Source organism: Papio anubis, chromosome 9 (genome assembly GCF_008728515.1).
Source record: "Papio anubis isolate 15944 chromosome 9, Panubis1.0, whole genome shotgun sequence".
NCBI lineage: Eukaryota > Metazoa > Chordata > Mammalia > Primates > Cercopithecidae > Papio > Papio anubis.
The window spans coordinates 104,742,128-104,767,686 of NC_044984.1; the positions used below are offsets into that span (position 1 = coordinate 104,742,128).

At 45.2% G+C, this 25,559-nt stretch overlaps 2 protein-coding genes across 4 annotated transcripts in view; one reads left to right on the top strand and one right to left on the bottom strand.

Annotated features, from left to right (window-relative positions):
- Positions 1-1,334: 1,334 nt before the first annotated feature.
- Positions 1,335-18,049, bottom strand: GPN3 (GPN-loop GTPase 3). Of its 2 annotated transcripts, XM_021922915.1 has the most exons (9): positions 17,866-17,953; positions 17,550-17,769; positions 14,254-14,362; positions 9,248-9,415; positions 7,048-7,172; positions 5,216-5,331; positions 4,990-5,086; positions 2,853-2,981; positions 1,335-1,885 (listed from the first exon to the last, which is right to left on the bottom strand). In XM_021922915.1, the coding sequence occupies exons 1-9, from the start codon at positions 17,898-17,900 to the stop codon at positions 1,823-1,825; spliced, it is 1,062 nt and encodes a 353-aa protein (XP_021778607.1). In that variant the 5' UTR covers positions 17,901-17,953; the 3' UTR covers positions 1,335-1,822. The 2 variants fall into 2 exon arrangements, with proteins under 2 accessions (XP_021778607.1, XP_003907198.1); XM_003907149.5 differs by lacking the exon at positions 17,550-17,769 and having other exon boundaries at positions 17,866-18,049.
- FAM216A (family with sequence similarity 216 member A) overlaps positions 17,814-25,559 on the top strand; it is a 23,020-nt gene continuing 15,274 nt past the window's right edge. The window contains exons 1-2 of one of the 2 annotated variants that reach the window (XM_003907152.2): positions 17,814-18,410; positions 22,883-22,923. In XM_003907152.2, coding sequence (XP_003907201.1) covers positions 18,319-18,410; positions 22,883-22,923 — 133 coding nt within the window. In that variant the 5' untranslated portion in view covers positions 17,814-18,318. Of the gene's footprint in view, positions 18,411-22,879; positions 22,924-25,559 lie in introns of both variants that reach the window. The other variant, XM_009181710.4, reaches the window with a different exon arrangement.

Consider the following 25,559-nt stretch of genomic DNA (forward strand, 5'->3'; position numbering starts at 1 on the left):
CACCTGAAAATGGTAGTAACAGTATTTACCTCATAATTTTGTGACGATGAAATGAATTACATGTAAAATGCTTAGAACTTACATGCTTGGAGCATACCGAAAGCCCAGGAGTTTTTAACCTATTTATTACTAGAAAACTTACGTTAAAAGTCAAGTTCATTGCTACCTGAGAGCCATTTCTTCTGCCAGTTCGCAGCCTGGAATAGAGCCCCATGTTCCCACATCTGATTTCGCATTCAGGTGACTGGGCAAATAGCACCTTTTAGGCAAGGTCTTTTTTGACAAAGAGCCCAAAGTAGCCCCATAGTCACTCTCCATTTCTTTTCTGCTTTCTGTTCTTTCCATCCTCTCTCCGAGGTTTCCTTCCTCATGGTCAGTCTCACAGCCCAGCATGACAGCCCCACGTGAGCAAAGCCCTGCCTGCACTGTGAGTCCCTGTTCTATCCCCAGTACCTGGCATCCATAGAACTTCAGTAAATTTGTGTAAAGAATCATGTCAGCCCTGCCTATGAGACAGTGAAATCCTCGAGGACTGGAATTGTCAGATTCATCTTTGAAACCCTAGTGTCCAGTGGGGAAGGCACTGGAATCGGGTCCTTCACTTTTTCTCCACAGGCACATACCATACTCTCTAGAAGCTAAACCAGGGAGGACCAAGAGGGCAACTGAAAAGCTGCCTCTCCTTTCTTCCCCTCCCATGTGACAATAAAGTTTCTAAGAATTAGCAACCCTGGGAGATCAGACTGTTTCCACACTCTCCATCCTCTAAGGGCCACAGGAAAGTCCCCAGGAAGCCCAGCATATCCCCATGTTGCCCACTCATCATGCTCCTCCCTGACTGGACCATGGTGTAGACACCCGACCCTTCCCTCCAGCCTGGCCCCCCAGGCATAAGCTACCACTGACACCTACAGGTCCTCACTTTTTTTTTTTTTTTTTTTTTTTTGAGATGGTGTCTCACTGTTGCCCAGGCTGGAGTGCAATGGTGCGATCCTGGCTCACTGCAAGCTCCACCTTCTGGATTCAAGGGATTCTCCCACTTCAGCCTCTCAAATAGCTGGAATTACAGGCAGGAGCCACCATGCCCAGCTATTTTTTTTTGTTATTTTTAGTAGAGACAGGCTTTCACCATGCTGGTCTTGAACTCCTGACCTCAGGTGATCCGCCTGCCTCGGCCTCCCAAAGTGCTGGCATTATAGGTGTGAGCCACCATGCTGGGCCACATTTTGCTTCTTTAATTAAAATGAATCAAATTAGACACTGCACTGTACTTGTTATCTAGGCCCAAGAATCATTAAAAACCTTTCTGTTTCTTTTATATATATACATACATATCTCAAAACATAGTTATTTTTACTTTTTAAGTTATATAAATAATATACATTTTCAATATAGGAAAATGGGAAGATACACATAAGCAATGGTCTTATGTATATACTTGTAGCTTTTTCCCTTCGGACACATATTTTGTTACAGTAATTCCTGCATCTCAAAAATAATACAAAAAGTGAAAATAAGTTTAGCCTTAACCTTAGCTCAGGTGCTAATTTATATTATATACAAATCTATGTGCATTCATTTCAATTTTGACTTATAAAATCTAAAGTGATGCTGTTATAACACTAAAAGATTCCACTTTAAACAGCAGCAGTTTCAGAATAATTAAAAACTTGATTCAGGCATGTGGCTGATAAAGAATGAGGTATTACTTTTTTCATTAAAATAAGTAGCTTTCTACTACTGCATCCTTTGAAGAGAAGAATGTTCTACTGGTTTGGCCACAAGCTCTTCATGTATAGATGGTTACTTTTTAGTAAACTCTTCATTCATCCTGGCATTCTTGGAAATATTCGTCAAACATAGAGGAAGACTCATCTTCACGTTCCTGACACAATGGAAACACAAAATAGAAAATATATTTATTTCCCCTCAGTCAAAACTAGTATGTGTTTAAATATTTTTCAGGTAATACCCTATGTGGAACTAATTATCCAGCACCAGCTCCAGGTGTTGCTTACAGGTAACTGTTAATAGTAAGAAAAGGCATGATTGACAGATTTTTTTCCCAGATATGTAGTAAATTAATGTGCTTCTATCTCAGAAGCATTTCTCATTTTAATTTACATTCATGACGATCCTTGGCTAATTTCCTGTGATAGTGCTTTACTTCCCTGGTAGTCTAGTGGTCAGGAAAATAAAAAATAAAAGAAATTTTAAAAAATGCTTTGCTGACACTATCATTAGTCTTCTCAATGACATATGTGAGGGCAGCCCAATTTCGCCTCCTCTTTGCACATACACCCAAGCTCTGAATACACAGAAGCTTCATCATACTGCCTCAACAAAAATAGAGTAAAAGTGATACAGCTTGTGGAGCACAGTGTTAATTTCAGAGATCACCCAGAAAAGCCCAGTTAACTGCCATCAGTAAGACAAAAAACTAATTTAAGGAGTCTCCTGGATTATGCAAGAGTCCAGTGAGTGCTGGCAAATATTTTTTTTTTTTTTTTTTTTTTGAGATGGAGTCTCGCTCTGTCGCCCGGACTGGAGTGCAGTGCGATCTCGGCTCACTGCAAGCTCCGCCTCCCGGGTTCCCGCCATTCTCCTGCCTCAGCCTCCCGAGTAGCTGGGACTACAGGCGACCGCCACCTCGCCCGGCTAATTTTTTTGTATTTTTTTAGTAGAGACGGGGTTTCACCGTGTTAGCCAGGATGGTCTTGATCTCTTGACCTTGTGATCCACCCGTCTCGGCCTCCCAAAGTGCTGGGATTACAGGCGTGAGCCACCGCGCCTGGCCCGTGCTGGCAAATACTTTTATCAAAAGCTAACAAACACCCCAAATCAGAAATTACCTTTGGTTCTTTAAATTCTAGGTCTTCTCCATATTGAATGGCAAAATCAATATGCTGCAATACAATGTTCATGCTTTCTTCATCTGACTGATCGTAAGGCAAAAATCGAACCATGCTGTAGTCATCAATCTACAAGTTGCAGATTTCAAGAAAAGTTCATTCTGAAGTTGTGCAAAATACATAATTTTCAACTTATATTTGAGTTTTATAACCATTTATACTTCTGAATAAAAACACTGATGTATTTAGGGGAAGAGGAGGAGGAGGGATAGCTAGACACAGAGAGTAAATCATTGATTTTTCTGACTTCTGATTGGCTAGAACACTTGTTAGCTTATTACTTTAACTAGACACTGTTTCACGGCTATTTATCTGAATTCAACAACCACTGGAAATTTCACAGGAGCACAAACAGTCCTGAACTCTCCAAATGGCTAGAAATAATGAGATGTTAGTTAATTTATTAGCCACTACCAATAACTACTTCTAAATTAAACTGCTGACTGACCAGCCCCACAGCCCTTTTCCTTCCTCCACTTCGCAGAAAATAGGGATGAACTGTGCTTTTTATAAAGGCGGCAAATGACTGGACACAGGCAAACATTTGACCAGGTGTTTAGGAAAAAAACCCAAAAAACTTCAACTTTTTTTTTCAATCTTTTTTTTTTTTTTTGGAGACAGAGTTTTTTTCTTGTTGCTCAACCTCCGCCTCCCAGGTTCAAGCAATTCTCCTGCCTCAGCCTCCCAAGTAGCTGGGATTACAGGCGTATGCCACCATGCCCGGCTAATTTTGTATTTTTAGTAGAGACGGTGTTTCACCATGTTGGTCAGCCTGGTCTTGAACTCCTGATCTCAAGTGATCCACCCACCTTGGCCTCCCAAAGCGCTGGGATTATAGGTGTGAGCCACTGCGCGCCTGGCCCCCTTTTTGTTTTTTTGAGATGGGGTCTCTCTGCCACCCAGGCTGGAACACAGTGGCATGATCATGGCTCACTACAGCCTTGACCTCCCAGGCTCAAGGGATCCTCCCACCTCAGCCTCCAGAGTGGAACTACAGGCGTGCAGCATCATGCCTGGCTTTTTTGTTTTTTTTTTTGAGTCTTGCTGTTGTTGGACTGGGCTGGAGTGCAATGGCACTATCTTGGCTCACTGCAACCTCCACCTCCTGGGTTCCAGCAACTCTCCTGCCTCAGCCTCCCAAATAGCTAGGATTACAGGCATGCGCCACCATGCCTGGCTAATTTTTGAATTTTTTAGTAGAGACGGGGTTTCACCATGTTGGCCAGGCTGGTCTCGAACTCCTGACCTCAGGTGATCCACCCACCTCAGCCTCCCAAAGAACTGGGATTACAGGCATAAATCACTGCACCTGGCCTAATTTTTTTTTTTTTTTTTGAAACAAAGTCTTACTCTGTTGCCCAGGCTGGACTGCAGTAGCGTGATCTCCACTCACTGCAACCTCCACCACCAGGTTCAACTGATTCTTCTGCCTCAGGCTCCCAAGTACTGGGATTACAAGTGCACACCACCATGTCCAGCTAATTTTTTTTTTTGAGACTTGAGTCTTGCTCTGTCAGCTTCATAGCTGGTCGTGTGGCTGGATCTCTCAGCTCACTGCAGCTCTGGCCTCCGCAAGCCACGCATTCTCTCCTGCCTCAGCCCCCGAGTAGCTGGGACTACAGCATGCCTGCCACCTGGCCTCGCTAATTTTTTGTATTATTTTTTAGTAGAGACTGGAGCCACCGTGTTAGCCAGATGGTCTTGATCTCCTGGACTGCGGATCCTACCGCCTCGCCTCCCAAAGTGCTGGGATTACAGGCTTGAGCCACCGCGCCCAGCCCCAGCTAATTTTTTTTTTGTATTTTTAGTAGAGACAGGGTTTCACCATGTTGGCCAGGCTTGGTCTTGCACTCTTAACCTCAAATGATCAGCCTGCCCTGGCTCCCAAAGTGCTAGGATTACAGGTGTGAGCCACTGCGCCTGGCCTAATTTAAAAATTGTTTTTAGTGACAGAGTTGTTGCCCACGCTGGTCTTGAACTCTTGGACTCAATCTTCCCGCCTTGGTCTGCCAAAGTGCTAGGATTACAGGCATGAGTCACTGCACCTGGCCAAAAAATCCAAACTTTAAAAGCTTACCAGTCCACATATAGCTTTAGTCATTTTCTTGAATTTTTTGCTTCTTAAGTCACTTGTAGAATCTTCTAATAAAGAATACATGTCTGGATCTAAAAACCTTTAAAAGAGAGAAAGACTGATGAATTCAGGAGACTAGGTTTATAAACCAACCAAACTTCCCATCTAAATAAAACAGAAGGTTCATCTCTGCAATTGAGATCTGATAATGGAAGAAGAGTGAACTCACTTCTCAATTTCCTTTTTCGCTTTTTTACTCAGCAGATCCATTTTTGTCATGATGTTGACTTGTGGAATTTCTAGAGAGATCATGGCACTTAGGGCTGCCAAGATGCCAGAAATAAACTGAAGGAGGAGACAGAAAATGGAAGATGAACTGACTGTTGCCAACAAAGTTACCTGGCCTTTGCATAAAGGGTCTTCTATTCCTCACTGGAACAGAACTGGCCTAAATAAAAGAAATGCAGGCTGGGCATGGTGGCTCACACCTGTAATCCAGCACTTTGGGAGGCCAAGGTGGGCAGATCACCTGAGGTCAGGAGTTCAAGACCAGCCTAGCCAACATGGTGAAACCTTGTCTCTACTAACAATACAAAATTAGCCGGGCGTGGTGGCACGTGCCTGTAATCCCAGCTACTTGGGAGTCTGAGGCAGGAGAATCACTTGAACCCAGGAGGCGGAGGTTCCAGTGAGCCAAGATCGCACCACCACACTCCAGCCTGGGCAACAAGAGCGAAACTCGGTCTCAAAAAAAAATGCTAGTTCAGAACATGTGGAAAAGGCAAAATTATTATTTTAGTACATTTTATTTATTTATTTATTTATTTTTTTTTTTTTTTTGAGGCCCGAGGTCTCACTGTATCTCCCAGGCTGGAGTGCAGTGCAGCGATCTCGGCTCACTTGCAGCTCCGCCCCGGGTTCCACCATTCTCCCGCCTCCAGCCTCCCAAGTAGCTGGGACTACAGTACGCCCTTCCCAGCGCCCGGCTAGTTTTTGTATTTAAAAAAAAAATGTTCCCTAATCAGATGCTTGACCCTTGGTTCCCAAAGGTGAGGGAAGATATAGATAACATACAGTGATCACAAATCTCAATTTAGACAGCATTTTAATTTCCTTTCCCATCTAATATTCCTTAAGAGCTATTAATAAAAAATTTGATCTAGGTAGTTCATAAACTGGTCAAAAGGTCCTCAGAAAATTAAAAATAGACTTTTATAAAATAGCCATCTGCTTCAGTTTTTTCTCTCCTGCTACCCCCCTCCTTTTCTTTTGAGACAGAGTCTCACTCTGTCACTCAGGCTGGTGTGCAATGGTGCGATCTTGGCGATCTCGACTCACTGCAACCTCTGCTTCCTGTACTCAAGCAATCCTCCCACTTCAGCTTCCCAAGTAGCTGGGAATACAGGCACGTGCCACAATGCCTAGCTAATTTTTGTATTTGTTGTAGAGACAGGGTCTCACTCTGTTGCCCAAGCAGGTCTGGAACTCCTGGGCTCAAGCAATCCTCCTGCCTTGGCCTCCCAAAGTGCTGAGATTATAGGTGTGAGCCACTTTGCCCAACAACCTCAGTTTTTTCTTGGTAAGCAGTTCCTCTTAAATCTCTATGATATAATAATTTACTATTTTTGATTTACAACATATTATAATAATTTAATAACAAAAGGGATACTAAGTAACTCTGAAATCATTCGTGAAATGTTCAGAATCACACAATAATTAAAGGGAATTGTCATCTGCTTGTACTCATAGTTTAAAAATCTATAAGAGACTTTGGGAGGCCAAGGCAGGTGGATCACTTGATGTTTGAGGTCAGGAGTTTGAGACTAGCCTGGCCAACATGGTAAAACCCCATCTCTACTAAAAATACAAAAATTAGCCAGGTATGGTGGCATGCACCTGTAATTCCAGCTACTCAGGAGGCTGAGGCACAAGAATCACTTGAACCGGGAGGCAGAGGTTGCAGTGAGTTGAGATCACGCCACTGTGCTCCAGCCTGGGCAACAGAGTAAGACTCTGTCTCAAAAAAAAAAAAAGAAATCCATAAGAGATTTAGCTTCAGACCTTGAATGACTCCACCATGAACTGAGAATCAACAAGAAAAACTCCACAGACTCGGAACTCCCACTGCTCGAGCTGCTGGACCAGTTGTTTCATCACAGGCAGGTGAGTGTACAACTCAATCTGACCTACATGAAGAGTATTGCAAGAATTTTAGAAACAGCAAATATGTTAAATCATCAAGTTAGAGGAAACAAATTTTCCCCATAAGATGGATAAAAATAAAAGCCAACACATTTTTAAGGGGCCTACAGCCTCTCAAAGCAATCATAAAACCTAAGGTACTGCCACCATAGGACTCCCTATTAAGTTTTATGTAGAAAATGAGGTTCTCTGGTTGGGCAGGGTGGCTCATGCCTGTAATCCCAGCACTTTGGGAGGCTGTGGTGAGTGGATCACTTGGGGCCAGGAGTTCAAGACCAGTCTGGCCAACATAGTGAAACCCTGTCTCTACTAAAAATACAAAAAAATTAGCCAGGCGTGGTGGTGCGTGCCTGTGGTCCCAGCTACTCCTTGGGATGCTGAGGCACAAGAATCGCTTAAACCCGGGAGGAGGCGGCTGCAGTGAGCCAAGATCACGCCACTGCACTCCACCCTGGGTGATAGAGTAAGACTCCGTCTTTAAAAAAAAAAAAAGAAAAAGAAAAGAAAAAAGAAAGAAAGAACATGAGGTTCTTCACACTTGAGTTTTCTGCCAATCAATGTGAGTGCTACTGACCAGATACCATGGCTCACACACCTGTAATCCCAGCATTTTGGGAGGCTAAAGTGGAGGATAGCTTGAGCCCAGGACTTTGAGACCTGCCTGAGCAATACAATATCTCTACAAAAATAAATAAATAAGTGCTACAAAGATATCTATAGTTTGGGAATATTCATCAAGCTGTATACTTATGACATATATACTTTTCTGTGGGTATATGTATGGTCAATTAAAAGCAAGGGGAAAAAAGTGAGGGACATAAATGGTCAAAGCCAGGTCAGGCTCAAGTTGAAAATTCACAATTTGGGCTGGGCGTGGTGGCTCACACAAGTAATCCCAGCATTTGGGAGGCCGAGGCAGGTGAATCACCTAAGGTCTGGAGTTTGAGACCAGCCTGGCCAACATAGTGAAACCCTGTCTCTACTAAAAATACAAAAATTAGCCGGGTGTGGTGGTGGGCACCTGTAATCCCAGCTACTTGGCAAGCTGAGACAGGAGAATCACTTGAACCCAGAAAGTGGAGACTGGAGTGAGCCGAGATGGCGCCATCATACTCCAGCCTGAGTGACAGGAGTGAAACTCTGTCTCCAAAAAAAAAAAAAAGAAAAGAAAAAAGAAAAAAAAAAAAGAAAATTCACTATTTGGCTTCAGAAGCCATGTGCTATTATCTGTCTCCTACCAGTCACACCTCATGACAGTTGCCTCTTTATTATGCTCCAGCCACATCGGCCTTTTCAGTGCCTTAAAACAGCATTGTTCCTTCCTCCTGGGAGGTGTTCAGCAGGCTGTGCCCTCTGCTTTCCTCAGCCTCCAGCCCAGCTGAAAGGCCGCCTCAGATGCCTCTCTAACCGCCATTATCTGTGTGATGATCTGTACTATTCCTGTGGAATACTCAATGACAACTGAATATTAAATAATCATTTGGACGCTATTTCTTTGTACTGTCTTGAGTTCTGCCAAACTGTGAGCTCCATGAGGCCAGAGACCATGGCTATCTGTGCTCTATGGTATTCCCAGTGTACAAATCAAGCACTCAATAGATATACTTTTTTTTGTTTGCTTTTGAGTCAAGAGTCTCACTCTGTTGCCCAGGCTGGAATGTAGTGATGTGATTTTGGTTCACTGCAAGCTCCGCCTCCTGGGTTCATGCCATTCTCCTGCCTCAGCCTCCCGAGTAGCTGGGACTACAGGCGCCCGCCACCACGCCCAGCTAATTTTTTGTATTTTTAGTAGAGATGGGTTTCACCATGTTAGCCAGGATGGTCTCGATCTCCTGACTTCGTGATCCACCCACCTCAGCCTCCCAAAGTGCTGGGATTACAAGCATGAGCCACTGCACCCGGCCTCAATAGATAGACTTAATAAGTCACAGCCATTGAATAAGAATAGCTTGGTACTCTACTGCAGTATAGTTTAGAGCTACAAATGCTCACTCTCCCTTCTCCTATTAAGGATGGAACTATCAAGACTTTAAGGAAAGCATTCAAATTGTTGATTCACCTGGACAATCAAAAAGTATATAGTCGTCCTCTACATGGCCAAGACAGTTCTCCAGCCAGTCAAAGTTATTGGCAAAGTACTCCATGCAAAATACCAATCCTCCATTGGGACCAAATCGCAGAGAATCATCCTCCATTACATCATCCACCTCGATCAGTTCCCGGATGTCTGAAAAGGACAAATAGGGCCCAGAATACATGTGTCCCTTCAAAAATTGTTATCCTTACTAGAAATAGAACATAAAAGTTAATAATTACATAAAAAACTCATATGCAGGAAATTATTTATGTACATGGCTTTTCACTGTAGCAGTGTCCATCAATAGAGAAATTAGCAAATAAATTATTGTTCAGCCAGACAATGGAATACCACACAGTCATAAAAGGGGAAAATCTCTTTAAGTATTAACAATAATACAACCTCCTAGGCATATTGTTCAGTGAAAAATGCAAGGTACAGAACTGTGTAAGAATGCTATCATTGGTGTTAATAAAAGACAAAAATTCACTACATAGACATAATACATATACATCTTGAATTTTATGTGCACAGGCTATGAAAGAACACACCAGAAACTGGTAACACTGGCTGCTCCCAGGAAGGGGAGCTGATTGCTGGGACGCAGAGCTGAGAGGAAGATGTTTTCCTGTATACTTACTCTTTAGTACTTTTACGTTATGAACCATGTGAATATGTATTACCTATTCCTAAAAAGTACAAAACGAAAAAAAGAAAACTGATTACCATTTCTTTTTTTTTTTTTTTGAGACGGAGTCTTGCTCTGTGCCCCAGGCTAGAGTGCAGTGGCGCGATCTCGGCTCACTGCAAGCTCCGCCCCCGGGTTCACGCCATTCTCCTGCCTCAGCCTCCCAAGTAGCTGGGACTACAGGCGCCCACCACCACGCCCGGCTAGTTTTTTGTATTTTTTTTTAGTAGAGACGGGGTTTCACGGTGTTAGCCAGGATGGTCTCAATCTCCTGACCTTGTGATCCGCCTGCCTCGGCCTCCCAAAGTAACACTAAGGTAACTATTTCACCTCCCTGAGCCTCACTTTCTTTATCCTGGGGTAGAAGGATGAGAACTGTGAGATAATGTATCAAAATCACTAAGGAGCTCGGCGCAGTGACTCATGCCTGTAATCCCAGCACTTTCGGAGGGTGAGGCAGGTGGATCACTTGAGGTCAGGAGTTCAAGACCAGCCTGGCCAACATGCTGAAACCTGTCTCTACTAAAAATATACAAATTAGGCTGGGTGTGGTGGCTCACGCATGTAATTCTAGCACTTTGGGAGGCCAAGGTGAGGGAATCATGAGATCAGGAGTTCGAGACCAGCCTGGCCAATATGGTGAAGCCCCATCTCTACTAAAAATACAAAAATTAGCCAGGCGTGGTGGCGCATGCCTGTAGTTCTAGCTACTCCGGAGGCTGAGGCAGGAGAATTACTTGAACCCAGGAGGCGGAGGTTGCAGTGAGCCAAGATCACGCCATTGCACTCAAGCCCAGGCGACAGAGCAAGACTCCATCTCAAACAAAAACAAAAACAAACAAAAATAGAAAAATTAGTCAGGTGTGCTGGCACGTGCCTGTAATCCCAGCTGCTCGAGAGGCTGAGGCAGGAGAATTACTTGAACCCAGGAGGCAGAGGTTGCAGTGAGATGACATGGTGCCACTGCACTCCAGCCTGGGCAGCAGAGACAGACTCTGCCTCAGGGGAAAAAAAAAAAAAAAAAAAAATCACCAACAGGAGAGGCTTAAAAAATTCTGGTATGATTATCTTACTAATTTTTAGGAATCAGTATATAGAATTTTCTACCTTAGGTTTTTACTTATTTTTGTGTTCAAACCTACACTCTCCATTCACAAAGAATTGAGCTTCATTCACAGACATATTTATACTGACAACACCTTCCTACCCCTCCCCCAGCGATAAATAACAGATAACTGATCCAAATTGGGACAATAAATCTGGCTTTCTTTCTTTTTAGACAGGGTCTCACTCTGCTGCCCAGGCTGGAGTGCAGTGGCATAATCATGGCTCACTGCAACCTTGACCTCGTAGGCTCAAGTGATCCCACCACCTCAGCCTCCTGAGTGCTGGGAATACAGGCGCCTGCCAGCATGCCAGGCTAATTTCTATATTTCTTGTAGAGATGGGGTTTCACCATGCTGCCCAGGCTGGTCTTGAACTCCTGGGCTCAAGCCATCCATCTGCCTTGGCCTCCCAAAGTGCTGGGATTACAGGCATGAGTCACAGTGCCCATCCTAAGTCCTCTTTTTAACTAAGCTAGCTTAGAGTGGTTTCCGTTTGCTGCAACCAAATGGTTCCAAAGTAATCCAATGCTTTTTTTCTCAAAGATAAGCATTTCGCATCTCTCCCTCTCCCTTCAATCTGCCTTTCCGCAACCTGCTCACTCATTAACAGAAATCAAGTTTCTCTTTGCACTTAGTGAGTGCAAAGAGAACGTCCCCAAACCTAAAACGACCTGTCTCCCTCCACAGGAAATGATTATCATACACTCAACAAAGCTGCAAGAGTCACCCTTGATTCCTTACTTTCCTATGCCTTCTTGGTTCAATCCCCCACAAAATGCTATTAATTCAACTTGCAAAATATACTGAATCTGTCAGCTTCCTTATATCTCCACCATGACCACCCTAGTACTGGTGTACACCTGGCTAACTACAACAGCCGCAGTGCAGGTTGTACTTCTTTTTTTAATTTTGAGACAGTTTCGCTCTTGTTGCCCAGGCTGGAGTGCAATGGTGCGATCTTGGCTCACCAGAACCTCTGCCTCCCCGGTTCGAGCGATTCTCTTGCCTCAGCCTCCCGAGTAGCTGGTATTACAGGCATGTGCCACCATGCCCAGCTAATTTTGTATTTTTGGTAGAGACGGGGTTTCTCCATGTTGGTCAGGCTGGTCTCGAACTCCCGACCTCAGGTGACCACCCACCTCGGCCTCCCAAAATGCTGGGATTACAGGCATGAGCCACCGTGCCCAGCCATGCAGGTTGTACTTCTACTGTCAACCCACTAAAGTCCATTTTTCATCTAAGCACCTGAGTTATTTTTTAAAACATAAATCAGGCCAAGTGCGGTGGCTCATGCCTATTATTCCAGCACTTTCAGAAGTCAAGCTGGTGGGTCACTTGAGCCCAGGAGTTCGAGACCAGCCTGGGCAATGAGACCAGCCTGGGCCACATGATGAAACCCCATCTCTACAAATAATACAAAAATTACCCAGGCATGATAGTGTGTGCCTGTAGTCCCAGCTACTTGGGAGACTGAGGTAGGAGGATTGCTTGAGTCTAGAAGGTTGAGACTACAATAAGCTGTGATCAGGCTACTGTACTACAGCCTAGGTGACAGAGTGAGACCTTGTCTCAAAAACAAAACAACAACAACAACAACAACAAAGGCCAGATGTAGTGGCTCACACCTCTAATCCCAGCACTTTGGGAGACTGAGGCCGGCAGACTGCTTGAGCTCAGGAGTTTGAGACCAGTCTGGGCAGCATGGTGAAACCCTGTCTCTACAAAAAAAAAAAAAAAAAAAAAATTTATAAAATTAGCCAGGCATGGTGGCACGCACCTATAGTACCAGCTACTTGGGAGGCTGAGGTGGGAGGATGGCTTCAGCTCAGGAGGCAAAGGTTGTGAAACTGCACTCCAGCCTGCGCGACAGAGCTGGACCCTGTCTCAAAAAAACCAAAAAACCCCCAAAACATATATCAAATGTCAATCCTTTCCTCTTCTTAAAACCCTCTAGTGGCACCCCACTGACAACAGGATAAAATCCCATCTTTTCATGTCCTGTTAGCCTCTACTTACTTCTTTCTTTCAGTGATTATGCTTCAGCTCACTGACATCTTGGCTTTCCTGGAGAACACCAAATCCTTTCTCACCTCTAGGCTATTTATTTATTTATTTTATTTTTCAGAGATGGATCTTGCAATATTGCCCAGGCTGGACTTGAACTCCTGGGCTCAAGTGATCCTCCCACATCAGCCTCCCAAGTAGCTAGGACTACAGGCACATGTCCCTGCACCCAGCTTGGCATATTTAATGATCTAAATGTTCCCTCATTTTGGAAGGCTTTTCCTCAGACTGAGGAGCATATTACCATCCTTCAGGTCTAGGCTCAAAGATCCCCTCCTCAGAGTCACCATCCTCCCTAACAATCCTAGCTAAAGCAACCTCACCCAATGAGTACTTCTCATGAGCCTGTCTGCAGTCATCACATTCTGTAACATGTTTATCATTTTGTTTACTGCCTATTTCCTAAAGGTTGGTGATGGCAGGGATAATGTCTATATTATTCTCTGCTATAACTCTGGTGTCTGGCATAAAACAGGTGTTCAACAGACACTTGAAAGAACAAATTAAAAGAATTTAAAAAAACAAACCCAGGCTCCTGACTTACAGTGATCAGCAATATACCACATGATTCACTACAGCAGGACTAAGGACAAAAGGGACAGAATGAAACGGTGCTGAGGGAAGTGTTCATTTACTTTTTTTTTTTGAGACAGAGTCTCGCTCTGTTGCCCAGGCTGGAGTGCAGTGGTGCAATCTCGGCTCACCGCAACGTCCGTCTCCTGGGTTCAGGCAATTCTCCTGAGTAGCTGGGATTACAGGCACGCGCCACCACGCCCAGCTAATTTTTTTGTGTTTTTAGTAGAGACAGGGTTTCACCATGCTGGTCTCGAACTCCTGACCTCATGATCTGCCCGCATCAGCCTCCCAAAGTGCTGGGATTACAGGCATGAGCCACTGCGTCCGGCCCCATTTATGTTTAAATCTTACATCAAAGACCAAGAAAGGATACTGTCACACATATCACCATGAACAGATGTGACCAAATGACAAGCTCATGCTATTTACCACAAAACCAGGGATCCAGACTATAAAAAGTAATTTTTCAGCTTCTGTGCTAAGCAGCTAGTACTCACTGCCTCCACAGCCCTTACTGTTCCTGAAGGTGGGGGAAGCCTCTGCTCAGGACTTACCAGCCATCACGGAGTAGTTGAAATGTTCTGCTGCTGGATCCAGGTTTATAACTTGGACAGACCGGTTGAGGGCTTCACAGTGCTGGACCATGGTGGCACAGTAGGTGCTCTGTAATGTCACAAGGCATGAGAGGTTAAAGCAACAGGCAGTGTAGTGCTACTTTCCATACTCTGGAATACTATCCACTAAGGTCACAACTATGCCTTCACCAACCAAGAGGCTGACTGAAAACAAGGGAAAAAGATATCTGACTGGGCTGCAGATTCAAACCTGACTTAGACTCATGGGTAACTCTGGGGAATTTACTTCTCCACTCTGCCCCTAAACTTTTGAGACTGAGTCTTGGCTCTTGTCGCCTCAGGCTGGAGTGCAGTGGCCGGATCTCAGCTCACTGCAAGCCTCCGGCTTACATTCTCCCTCCTTACCTCCCTCGGCTGGGACTACAGGCGCCCGCCACTGGCCTCCCAAGGTTTTGTATTTTTTAGTAGAGATGGGGTTTCCACTGTTAGCTAGATAGTCTCGATCTCCTGACCTCATGATCCGCCCGTCTCGGCCTCCCAAAGTGCTGGGATTACAGGCTTGAGCCACCGCGCCCGGCCTGCCCCTAAACTTTCTTGTCTCTAACTGGGATGTCCTCCATAATCACTAAGGCTCCTTACTGCTCTAACGTCTGACAAGTGGTATTTAAAGGGAAGACTTCTGGTTACATAGTGTAACACCTAACACAGTGTCTCTACCAGGACTTGTACAATCCAAACAAACCTTTAGGTAGGATGGTCAGGGATGATGTCTCTGAGTAGGGGATATCTGAGTATATGATAATGAGCTTGCCATCCTAAGGGGAAGAGCATTCCAAGATGAAGGAATGCCAAGGTCAATAAATAGTTTGGAGGTGGCTATCAGTTTGTAACGTTTGGTTTAGATAATTCTTTATCCCTTATGTTGTTGTTACCATACTATGTTAAAATCTGGGGCTGGGTGCAGTGGTTTACACCTGTAATCCCAGTACTTTGGGAGGCCGAGGTAGGCGGATCACCTGAGGTCAGGAGTTCAAGACCAGCCTGGCCAACATGGTGAAACCCCGCCTCTACTAAATACACAAAAATTAGCCAGTCGTGGTGGCATATGCCTGTAATCTCAGATCCTCGGGAGGCTGAGGCAGGAGAATCACTTGAACCCAGGAGGCGGAGGTCGCAGTGAACTGAGATCACACCACTGCACTCCAGCCTGGATGACAGAACAAGACTCCTGGCTCAAAAAAAAAAAAAAAAAAAAATTCTAGGCTACTTGTCTGTGTCATCCTCTGTTTAAAGGCAGAGATGTGTCATTCCGTTTCCCAAGCACAGAGATTAGCACAATACCTACTACATAATAAATACTTGATAATTATTTCTAATTGACTTATTATGTTTAAAGATAAGCTCCACAGGGCAGGGATTTTGTGTGTGCGTGTTTTTTTCCCCACACAACCTCCAGGGCCCAAAACATGCTTGGGAGAAAGAACACACTCAACAAATGTTTCTGATAGTAGGCATCAAAAGCTTATAAAGATACTTGTTTAACACAATCAGTCCAAAAATTAAAATAGACTATAGAAAAAAAAATCCATCTTGCTGTCCTCTCAGTGCCTTTACACATACTGTTGTCTCTGTCTGTATCTTTTTTTTTTTTTTTTGACAAAGGGTCTCACTCTGTCACCCAGGCTGGAGTGCAGTGGCACCATCATATAGCTCACTGCTGCTTTGACCCAGGCTCAAGCGATTCTCCAGCCTTAGCCCCCCGAGTAGGTGGGACTACAGGCTCTGGCCACCACACCCAGCTAATTTTTGTATTTTTGGTAGAGACAGGGCTTCACCATGTTGCCCAGGCTGACCTTGAACTCCTGGGCTCAAGTGATCTGCTGGCCTCAGCCTCCCAAAGTGCGAGGATTACAGGCTTAAGCCACCACACCTGGCCACATCACATTGTATCTTAATTGACAGGTCATTATTTGTCTTCCCCAAAAGACTACAGACTCTGGGTAAGTTAAAGGTCATAGGTATCTTAGTTACATGTACATGTTTGTTACTCAGAATAACTCAACAGCTTAGAACAATGTGTTTGTTAAAAACTAAGGCCACACAACACCTCCACAGACTCTAGTGTTTCCCAGTTTTTCTTTTTCTTTTTTTGTGACAGTACCTCTGTCACTCAGGCTGGAGTGCAGTGGCACGATCACCACTCACCACAGCCTCAACCTCCTGGGTTTAGGTAATCCTCCCACCTCAGCCTCCCAAGAAGCTGGGACTACAGGTGCCTGCCACCAGGTCTGGCTAATTTTTGCATTTTTTTGTAAAGACAAGAGTTTCCCCGTATTGCCCAGGCTGGTCCCAAACTCCTGGCTCAGGCGATCCGTCCACCTCCACCTCCCAAAGTGATAGGATTACAGGCGTGAGCCACCACGCCTGGCTATGTTTCCCACACATCTGTTATTTGATCCATATCTTCACCATTCCCACTGTATTTGAATGTTCCTAACATTCCCTTAGTATTTGTTTACAAGAAAAAATTTTATCCCTACTGTAAACTGAAAACCAGTTATATTTGACATAACGTGAAGTTAGACATAAAATTATATAAAACTTTTAAATGTTCTTAATTTTAGCTAAATACAAGTGCCTATTAAAAGCTCTGAGACTAAGAACTGCTCTCTGAAAAGACCTGAGGATTAAATAAGTGCTGAAGATACACACTAGCACCGAGCACAATTTCTCCTAAATGCGAAGAACTGAAAGAGAAATGAAAAGGCAACAATTTCCTCAATACATGATCTGATGCTCCTTAATGTTGGGTCCATGTACCACCTAAAAGCACCTTAAATACCAAAAGTCCATGTTCCAAGTTCTGAGAAACAGTAATTAACGAGACCCCACTTTACCCTCCTGGGAGCGAGACAGGGCCGGATTCTGGAGTTTAGACAAAACTGGATTTAAATTTTTTTGCTGGGCAAAGAACTTAACCTTTCTGTGTCTCGTTGTCTGCAAAATGAGAATGAGATCTCTCTCACAGGGTTGTTGTAGAAATCAGCAAGGCGTTTAATCTACTGCCTGGGGCTTAAGTATCCAATAAATATCAACAACTACCATTATTTCCCTTTCAAAACAACAACAAAAAACATGAAGCCAGACAGTATAAATGAGTTGCGTGGGGTCTCAGGGTTCCCAATACACATACCCGCCGCCTCGCTCCCTCAGGACCCAACCTCCCGCCTCCCATGAACCCCTACTTTTCTCTCCTTGTCCCCTCAAATCCTCACCTTCCCGCTGCCCGCGGGGCCCATGACGAGCTGCGCATACCGAGGCATGTTGGCTCCCGGAGCCGCCCGCCACACTCCCTCAGCCTTCGCGCGACGCCCACTGAGTTCCGGGAAAGTGAAGTGCGAACCAATCGCAATCCACATTCTTTCTACGCCTCCATTTCTACCACACCTCCTTCTACGGGACAGCCCGCGGGCCAAATCCGGTGAGAAACGCATCCTGAGACGAAAGTGGAGGGGTGAAGGAGATGATATGCGCGTGCGCAGAAGTAGTTGTTGGAAATCGGCCGTTGGGATGCAGGCTAAGCTTGGATACCTGGGTAATAACGGATAACAGATAAAGCTCCGCATCCTTGAGCCGCGTGCTTCGGTCCGTGGTTTGCGTGCAGACTTTTGACCTGTATGGTGACCCTCGCGATTTGCAAATGTGTTGAGGATCTGGAATACTGAAGTGGAAAGCACCTCTTGTTTTGGGGAGCATGTATATTTCCCTCCTGTGACGCACTGCTTCCACAGAGGTGCAAACGTGCAAACGCTCAGCTACCGCAGCGCTCCTGCCCCTCCCCCACCGTAACTCCGGGGTCGCGGATCTGCCCGCCCCGCTCTCCCGAAGCTCTTCGGGCAGTGTCCGAACGGCTTCGGAGGGGCGAGAAGCCGGCATCGGAACCGCCTCTCCGGAATACCAGCAGCCTGACGCACGCGTGCTGTCAGGGGAGGGACGCTGGGACAGCTGCTCCCGCACACAGCTCGCGGTCTCGGCGCCGCGGAGATGCCGGGCCAGGGTCCTGGGTCCGACTGGACGGAGCGTAGCTCTTCTGCAGAGCCGCCCGCAGTGGCCGGGACCGAGGGTGGCGGCGGCGGGTGAGGTTGGGGGCCCCGGGGCAAGGGGTGGCAGCGTGGGGCCCCCGGGTCGTGAGCCCCGTGAGGAGGGCTGCGGCCGGCCGTGCGTCTCGGGCTGGCTCCGGTGCCCTCAAGTGAGAGGCGGGGAACAGTTGTGTTGTGGACGGGAGGGAAGAGGGGAGGACTGCCTCGCGGTTGAGGGAGGGCCTCTGAGGGAAACCTCGGAGGAGCGTTTGGTGCAGTGGCCACGAGGTGACTGCGACAGTCGCCCGCGTGCATCTCTCTGCCCCGAGGGGGCGCTGCGAGCCCTACTGGGACATTTGCTGTCTGGCACAGGACGGTGTGTCCACCGAAAGGCGAGGCGGCGGGAACAGAGGAGGAAGATGTCCCCCAGTTTAGCTGGGGGCGTCCAGGCCCATAAACCAGTTCCTTCCCTCTTGTGACATGAGCCACCTTTCTGTCAAACGGGGATTTCTTTCTTTTTGTTTTCTTTTTTTTCTTTTCTTTTCTTTCTTTTTTTTTGAGTGTGAGACAGAGTCTCGCTCTGTTGCCCAGGCTGGAGTGCAGTGGTGCGATCTCGGCTCACTGCAACCTCAGCCTCCCAGGTTCAAGTGATTCTCCTACCTCAGCCTCCCGAGTAGCTGGGATTACAGGCGCCTGCCACCACTCCCGGCTAATTTTTGTATTTTTAGTAGAGACGCGGTTTCACCATGTTGGCCAGGCTTGTGCCGAACCTCTGACCTCAAGTGAGCCGCCCGCCTCGGCCTCCCAAAGTGCTGGGATTACAGGGTGAACCACTGCGCCCGACCTCAAACGAGAGTTTCTAATCGCCAGTGAGACCAATGACTGAATATCCAAGGTGCCCTGATCTTGACATTTTTCTTCACACACTGAAGTTCCTTTTTTCACAAATCTATTTCGTTTTGAGCAGGTTTTTACACCTATTTCCTGGATAGTGAGGACAATGAGCTGTTGAAGTCACTGCTGGAGACTCTACCTCCTCTTCCTCTCCCTCCTTTATTTCCTAAAAGCAAGAACTGCGATATGTTTGCCGTTCAGTACAACCCACAGTCAGGGCCCCTGTTGCACCCGTGGCCATCCTTTTTTGTTTTTGAGACGGAGTCTCGCTCTGTCGCCCAGGCTGGAGGGCAGTGGTGCAATCTTGGCTCACTGCAAGCTCTGCCTCCTGGGTTCACGCCATTCTCCTCCCTCAGCCTCCCGAGTAGCTGGTATTACAGGCGCGTGCCACCCCGCCTGGCTAATTTTTTGTATTTTTAGTAGAGACAGGGCTTCACCGTGTTAGCCAGGATGGTCTCCATCTGTCCTCGTGATCCACCCGCATGGCCATCCTTTTTGTATCTGGTGCTACTGAAGACTTCTTAAAGATGGGATGGAGTCTTCTTGGGTTTCTTTTCTGTTCTTCATAATCCTTGGCCGACTGCTGGATCCTAGTGTATCAGGAGATACATTAACTTTTTTTCTTTTTTTTGAGACGGAGTCTCCCTCTGTCACCCAGGCTGGAGTGCAATGCCACAATCTCAACACACTGCAACCTCCGCCTCCTGGGTTCAAGTGGTTCTCCTGCCTCATCCTCCCAAGTAGCTTAGACTAGAGGTGTGCGCCACCACACCCGGCTAATTTTTGTATTTTTCGTAGAGATGGGTTTCGCCATATTGGCCCAGGCTGGTCTTGAACTCCTGGGCTCAAGCGATCTGTCTGCCTTGGCCTCCCAAAGTACTGGGATTACAGGCATGAGCCACTGTGCCCAGCCAAGTCCTAGAAGCTTTTATGATGATCCCCACTTTATGGATGACAAAACAGGCACAAAGAGGTTGTTTGTCCTCTCCTTTTATCTCCCCGTCGTTCATCTCCATGCCACCTTTAGTTTATCCAAACTCTTAAAAATACAATTGAAAAACTTTCAGTTTGGTTTAAGGAACCCCATTAAAAAACACAAACCAAGATTAATTTATGAAAAGCTATATTCCCAGAAATACAAAATACAACTTTCAGACTAGAATCAGGTTTATTATGCTACATCATACAATTTTGGCATGGCAGGGGTCTTAAAAATCATCCATTCCAGTCATAGTTACTAATCTGAAAGGGGAAGTAATCTGCCAAAAGTCCCGTTATTAACTAATGGGAACTCCAGAACTCTTTACTTTTTTTTTTTTTTGAGACGGAGTCTTGCTCTGTCACCCAGGGTGGAGTGCAGTGGTGTGATCTTGGCTCACTGCAACCTCTGCCTCCCAGGTTCAAGCGATTCTCCTGCCTCAGCCTCCCAAGTAGCTGGGACTACAGGCATGTGCCACCATGCCTGGCTAATTTTTTGCATTTTTATTTTTATTTTTATTTTTTATTTATTTATTTTTTTTGAGACGGAGTCTCGCTCTGTCGCCCAGGCTGGAGTGTAGTGGCCGGATCTCAGCTCACTGCAAGCTCCGCCTCCCGGGTTTACGCCATTCTCCTGCCTCAGCCTCCCAAGTAGCTGGGACTACAGGCGCCCGCCACCTCGCCCGGCTGGTTTTTTGTATTTTTTAGTAGAGACGGGGTTTCACCGTGTTAGCCAGGATGGTCTCGATCTCCTGACCTTGTGATCCACCCGTCTCGGCCTCCCAAAGTGCGGGGATTACAGGCTTGAGCCACTGCGCCCGGCCAAACTAATCTCACTGCATTTTTAGTAGAGACGGGGTTTCACCGTGTTAGCCAGGATGGTTTGATCTCCTGACCTCGTGATCCACCCGCCTTGGCCTCCCAAAGTGCTGGGATTACAGGCAGGAGCCACTGCGCCCGGCACTTCTTTTTCTTTAAAGTCAGGTTTATTGAGACATGATTTACACAAAGTAAAGTCTTACTTTTTCATGTATAATATGATGGGTTTTGACAAATGCACATGGCTGTGTAAGCCCTGCCATGCTGAAGATACAGAGCAGCTCTATCACTCCTTCAAAACTCCCTCATGCCCTATAAAGTCAACCTTTGAGAAAGGAAGTCACAAGAAGGTTGCCAGCAGAGAAGTGATGTGATCTTACTTCTCTTAAAAAGGATCACGCTGGTTGCTAGTTGGAGAATAAACTGGAAGGAGCAAGGGTAGAATTAGGAATTTGGAATACAAGAAAATGATATGGTGGCTTGGAATAAAATAGCAGAGGTAATGGCGGTGAAAAGTTCATAACAAAAACTTTATAAACTTGGCGTCTGCCCCATGAACTCTTGGTCACTGAATAAATTGCAGGATGAGGGAAGGAAGGTTGTTTTAAGTTTAGAATTTCTTTTCTAAAAAAAGAATTTGTACGAAATTAGAAACATTACAGACCAACTTACCAGTTCTAGCACACCTTAATTACTATTCAAAGAACAGTCTTTTGGCATGGCATGGTGGCTCACGCCTGTAATCCCGGCACTTTGGGAGGCTGAGGCGGTGGATCACTTGAGGTCAGGAGTTTGAGACCAGCCTGGCCAACATGGCGAAACCTTGTCTCTACTAAAAATGCAAAAATTAGCCCGGCGTGGTGGCGGGCACCTATAATCCTAGCTTCTGGGAGGCTGAGGTGGGAGAATTGCTTGGACCTGGAAGGCAGAGGTTGCAGTGAGCCGAAATCACGCCATTGCACTCCAGCCTGGGCAACAGAGCAAGACTCCACCTCACAAAAGAAAAAAAAAAAAAAAGAACAGTCTTTTCAATACCCAAATCACTTCATTAAAAATAGAGACAGCAAGATAATAACATGGATAGCCCAGGAGCCCCAACTACTTTATTGAGCTCACTGTAGGAATGAGATTAGGAAGCTATAAAATTAAGACCCGGGACAGGTATGGTGGCTCATATCTGTACAAAAATTAGCCAGGCGTTGTGGCACACGCCTGTGGTCGTGGCCACTTGAGAGGCTGAGGATTGTTTGAGCCCAGGATTTTGAGGCTGCGGTGAGCTATGATCCCGGCACTACACTCTAGCCTGGGTGAAGGAGGGTGACCCCATCTCTAAAAAAGGAAAGAAAAAAATCTTGGAGCCATTAGGATGTAACCAGAATTATAGAAAAAAATTTGCAAGACATTTCTGACGGAAACATGAAAAGTAAAAATAATATGCAACACTGTCCTTTTTTAAAATTTGAAATATGTTGGTTGGGTGCAGTGGCTCATGCCTTTAATCCACCACTTTGGGAGGCTGAGGCAGGCAGATCACCTGAGGTCGGGAGTTTGAGACCAGCCTGGCCAATATGGTGAAACTGTCTCTACTAAAAATACAAAAATTAGCTGGGCGTAGCAGCACTGGTCCCAGCTACCTGGGAGGCTGAGGTGGGAGAATCGCTTGAGACTGGGAGGCAGAGGTTCCAATGACCCGAGATAATACCACTGCACTCCAACCTGGGAGACAAAGTGAGACCCTGTCTCAAAAAAAATAAAAAAAAAAAAAATTGAAATACGTTGTTCAGTGCTTATAACATTGTAATATTACATATTATTTATATGCTTTTTTTTTTCAACAGATCAGCTGGACACTCTTGTTACCAGAATTCTAAAGGTTCAGGTGAGTAGTGCATATAAAGCAGATAATACTTATAAGTAACATGGTTCTGAGAAGCCTATTTGTCTGTAACTGCTTACATAATAGAATTTTTTTCTTTTTTCTTTTCTTTTTTGAGACGGAGTCTCACTCTGTTGCCCAGGCTGCAGTTCAGTGGTGCGATCTGGGCTCATTGCAACCTCTGCCTCCTGGGTTCAAGTGATTCTTCTGCCTCAGCCTCCTGAGTGGCTGAGACTACAGGTATGTGCCACCACGCCTGGCTAATTTTTGTATTTTTAGTAGAGACAGGGTTTCACCATGTTGGCCACACTGGTCTCGAACTCCTGACCTCAGGTGATCCAACTGCCTCTGCCTCCCCAAGTGCTGGGATTACAGGCATGAGCCACCGCACCCAGCCCACAACAGAGTTAAAAATAGATTGTATTAGCATTCCTGGTGAACTTAGTCTTTAAGATTTCAAAGAGCAATTAGGAAGGTTTTTTCTTGTCTATTGGTACAGTATATTTTACATCAAGCATTTTTAAAATTAGCAGTGAATCCTAAAAGAACTGTATTTATAACTGATGTTGGTTGAAAAGCACAGAGCACAGCCTGGGGTTTATACATGGATAGAAGAAAAAAATTCTAAATTGAATAGCTTCAAAGAATATAAAATATTTCTCAGTGCTGATGTTTTCCTCTCACTTGAAATAAAGGATAGAGCTTTCAAAGTACTCACCTCTTCTCTGCTGAAGTTAAGAGAGTAAGTAAGACAAGATCCCAAAGGTCTCTCACTAATTGCTTTTTTTCCCCTGGGAGAGGAGCTGGAATTAACTGACTTTAGGAGTGTGTGTGTATGCATATATTTTAAGTATAGTAGTTATGATAGGTTTTAAATGTTTCATTTAAATTCAGTGATATATAAACCTGAGTTCACTTTGCTTTTCCTTGGTGAATATATAGTCATTACAGTTACCTAGGAAAAAAATATACAGACATATATGTGTACATATATACATATATAAATAAATTATATGGTCATTTAAAAAATGTGTTGCAGTCTGGGTTCATTAGATTCCTCACCAAAATTCTTACTGAATTATAGTTAAATGTAAAAAACAAACACAAAACAATTATTAATAATATATTCCAGATGTGGAGGGAAATAAAAGAAGAAATATTAACAATTAATATTAAATATTAACTGATTGACTCAGTTATATAAAAGAAAAATTTCTAAACAAATATATGCCTAGTAAAAACTCTGAAAGGCAATATATCAAAGTGTTTTAAAATAATTACTACTAGGCCGGGCACGGTGGCTCACACCTGTAATCCCAGCACTTTGGGAGGCCGAGGTAGGTGGATCACCTGAGGTCAGGAGTTCGAGACCAGCCTGACCAACATGGTGAAACCCCGTCTCTACTAAATATACAAAAAAATTAGCCAGGTGTGGTGGTGCACGTCCATAGTCCCAGTTACTTGGAAGGCTGAGGCAGGAAAATCACTTGAACTCAGGAGGCGGAGGCTGCAGTTAGCTGAGATCACGCCAGTGCACTTGAGCCTGGGTGACAGAGCGAGACTCCGTCTCAAAAAAAAAAAAAATAGGAGGCTGAGGCGGGCACATCACCTGAGGTCAGAACTTCAAGACCAGCCTGACCAACACAGAGAAACCCCGTCTCTACTAAAATACAAAAAGATTAGTCGGGCATGGTGGCTCATCCCTATAATCCCAGCTACTGAGGAGGCTGAGGCAGGAAAATCGGTTGAACCTGGGAGGCGGAGGTTGTGGTGAGCCGAGATCACACCATTGCACTCCAGCCTGGGTAACAAGAGTGAAACTTCATCTCAAAAAAAATTAATTAATTAAAAAAAAATTACTACTAGATTGTGGGATTAAAGGTTTTTATTTTCTTTTTATACACTTAGTTTACTTCACTAATCTGTAGTGAAGAATGTGTATTGCTGTTTATAATTGGAGGGGAAGAGGGCCAGTATTCAGCAAGTGCTTGATTGTCTTTCTCTATAGCTGAACTTAAGGATTCATATTTAAAATAAACACTATAGTCAACTACTGGCAGTGACTCTAGATATTATTGTTATTATTATTTTTGAGACGGAGTCTCACTCTTTCCCCCAGGCTGGAGTGCAGTGGTGTAATCTTGGCTTATTGCAACCTCGGTCTCTCAGGTTCAAGCGATTCTCATGCCTCAGCCTCCCAAGTAGGTGGGATTACAGGCACACGCCACCATGCCTGGCTAATTTTTGTATTTTTAGTGGAGACGGGGTTTCACCACGTTGGCCAGGCTGATCTTTAACTCCTAACCTCAGGTGATCTGCCTGCCTTGGCCTCCCAAAGTGCTGGGCAGGCATGAGCCACGGCACCTGGCCCTCTTTTTTCTTAAATACTTTCATGTATGTATTTCCTTTATTTATTTATTTTAAGACAAGGTTTCACTTTGTCTCCCAGGCTGGAGTGCAGTGGTGCAATCTCAGCTAACTGCAGCCTCGACCTCCCTGGCTCAAGTCATCCTCTCGCCTCAGCCTCCCAAGTAACTGGGACTTTGCCCCGTAAAAAAAAAAAAAAGTGGGGGTATTTATCTTAGCTCTATTTTTTACTCTATCCCCCAGGCAGGAGTGCAGGGGTACAATCATGGCTC

Excerpts from the sequence above, each read along its gene's own strand:
- GPN3 (XM_021922915.1), bottom strand. The coding sequence starts at position 17,900 with ATGCGGAGCTTTATCTGTTATCCGTTATTACCCAG. Across the intron at positions 9,416-14,253 it reads CAACTACTCCGTGATGGCTG|ACATCCGGGAACTGATCGAG; the intron begins GTAAGTCCTGAG and ends TGTCCTTTTCAG. Across the intron at positions 2,982-4,989 it reads CTAAAGCTATATGTGGACTG|ATTGATGACTACAGCATGGT; the intron begins GTAAGCTTTTAA and ends TGCAACTTGTAG.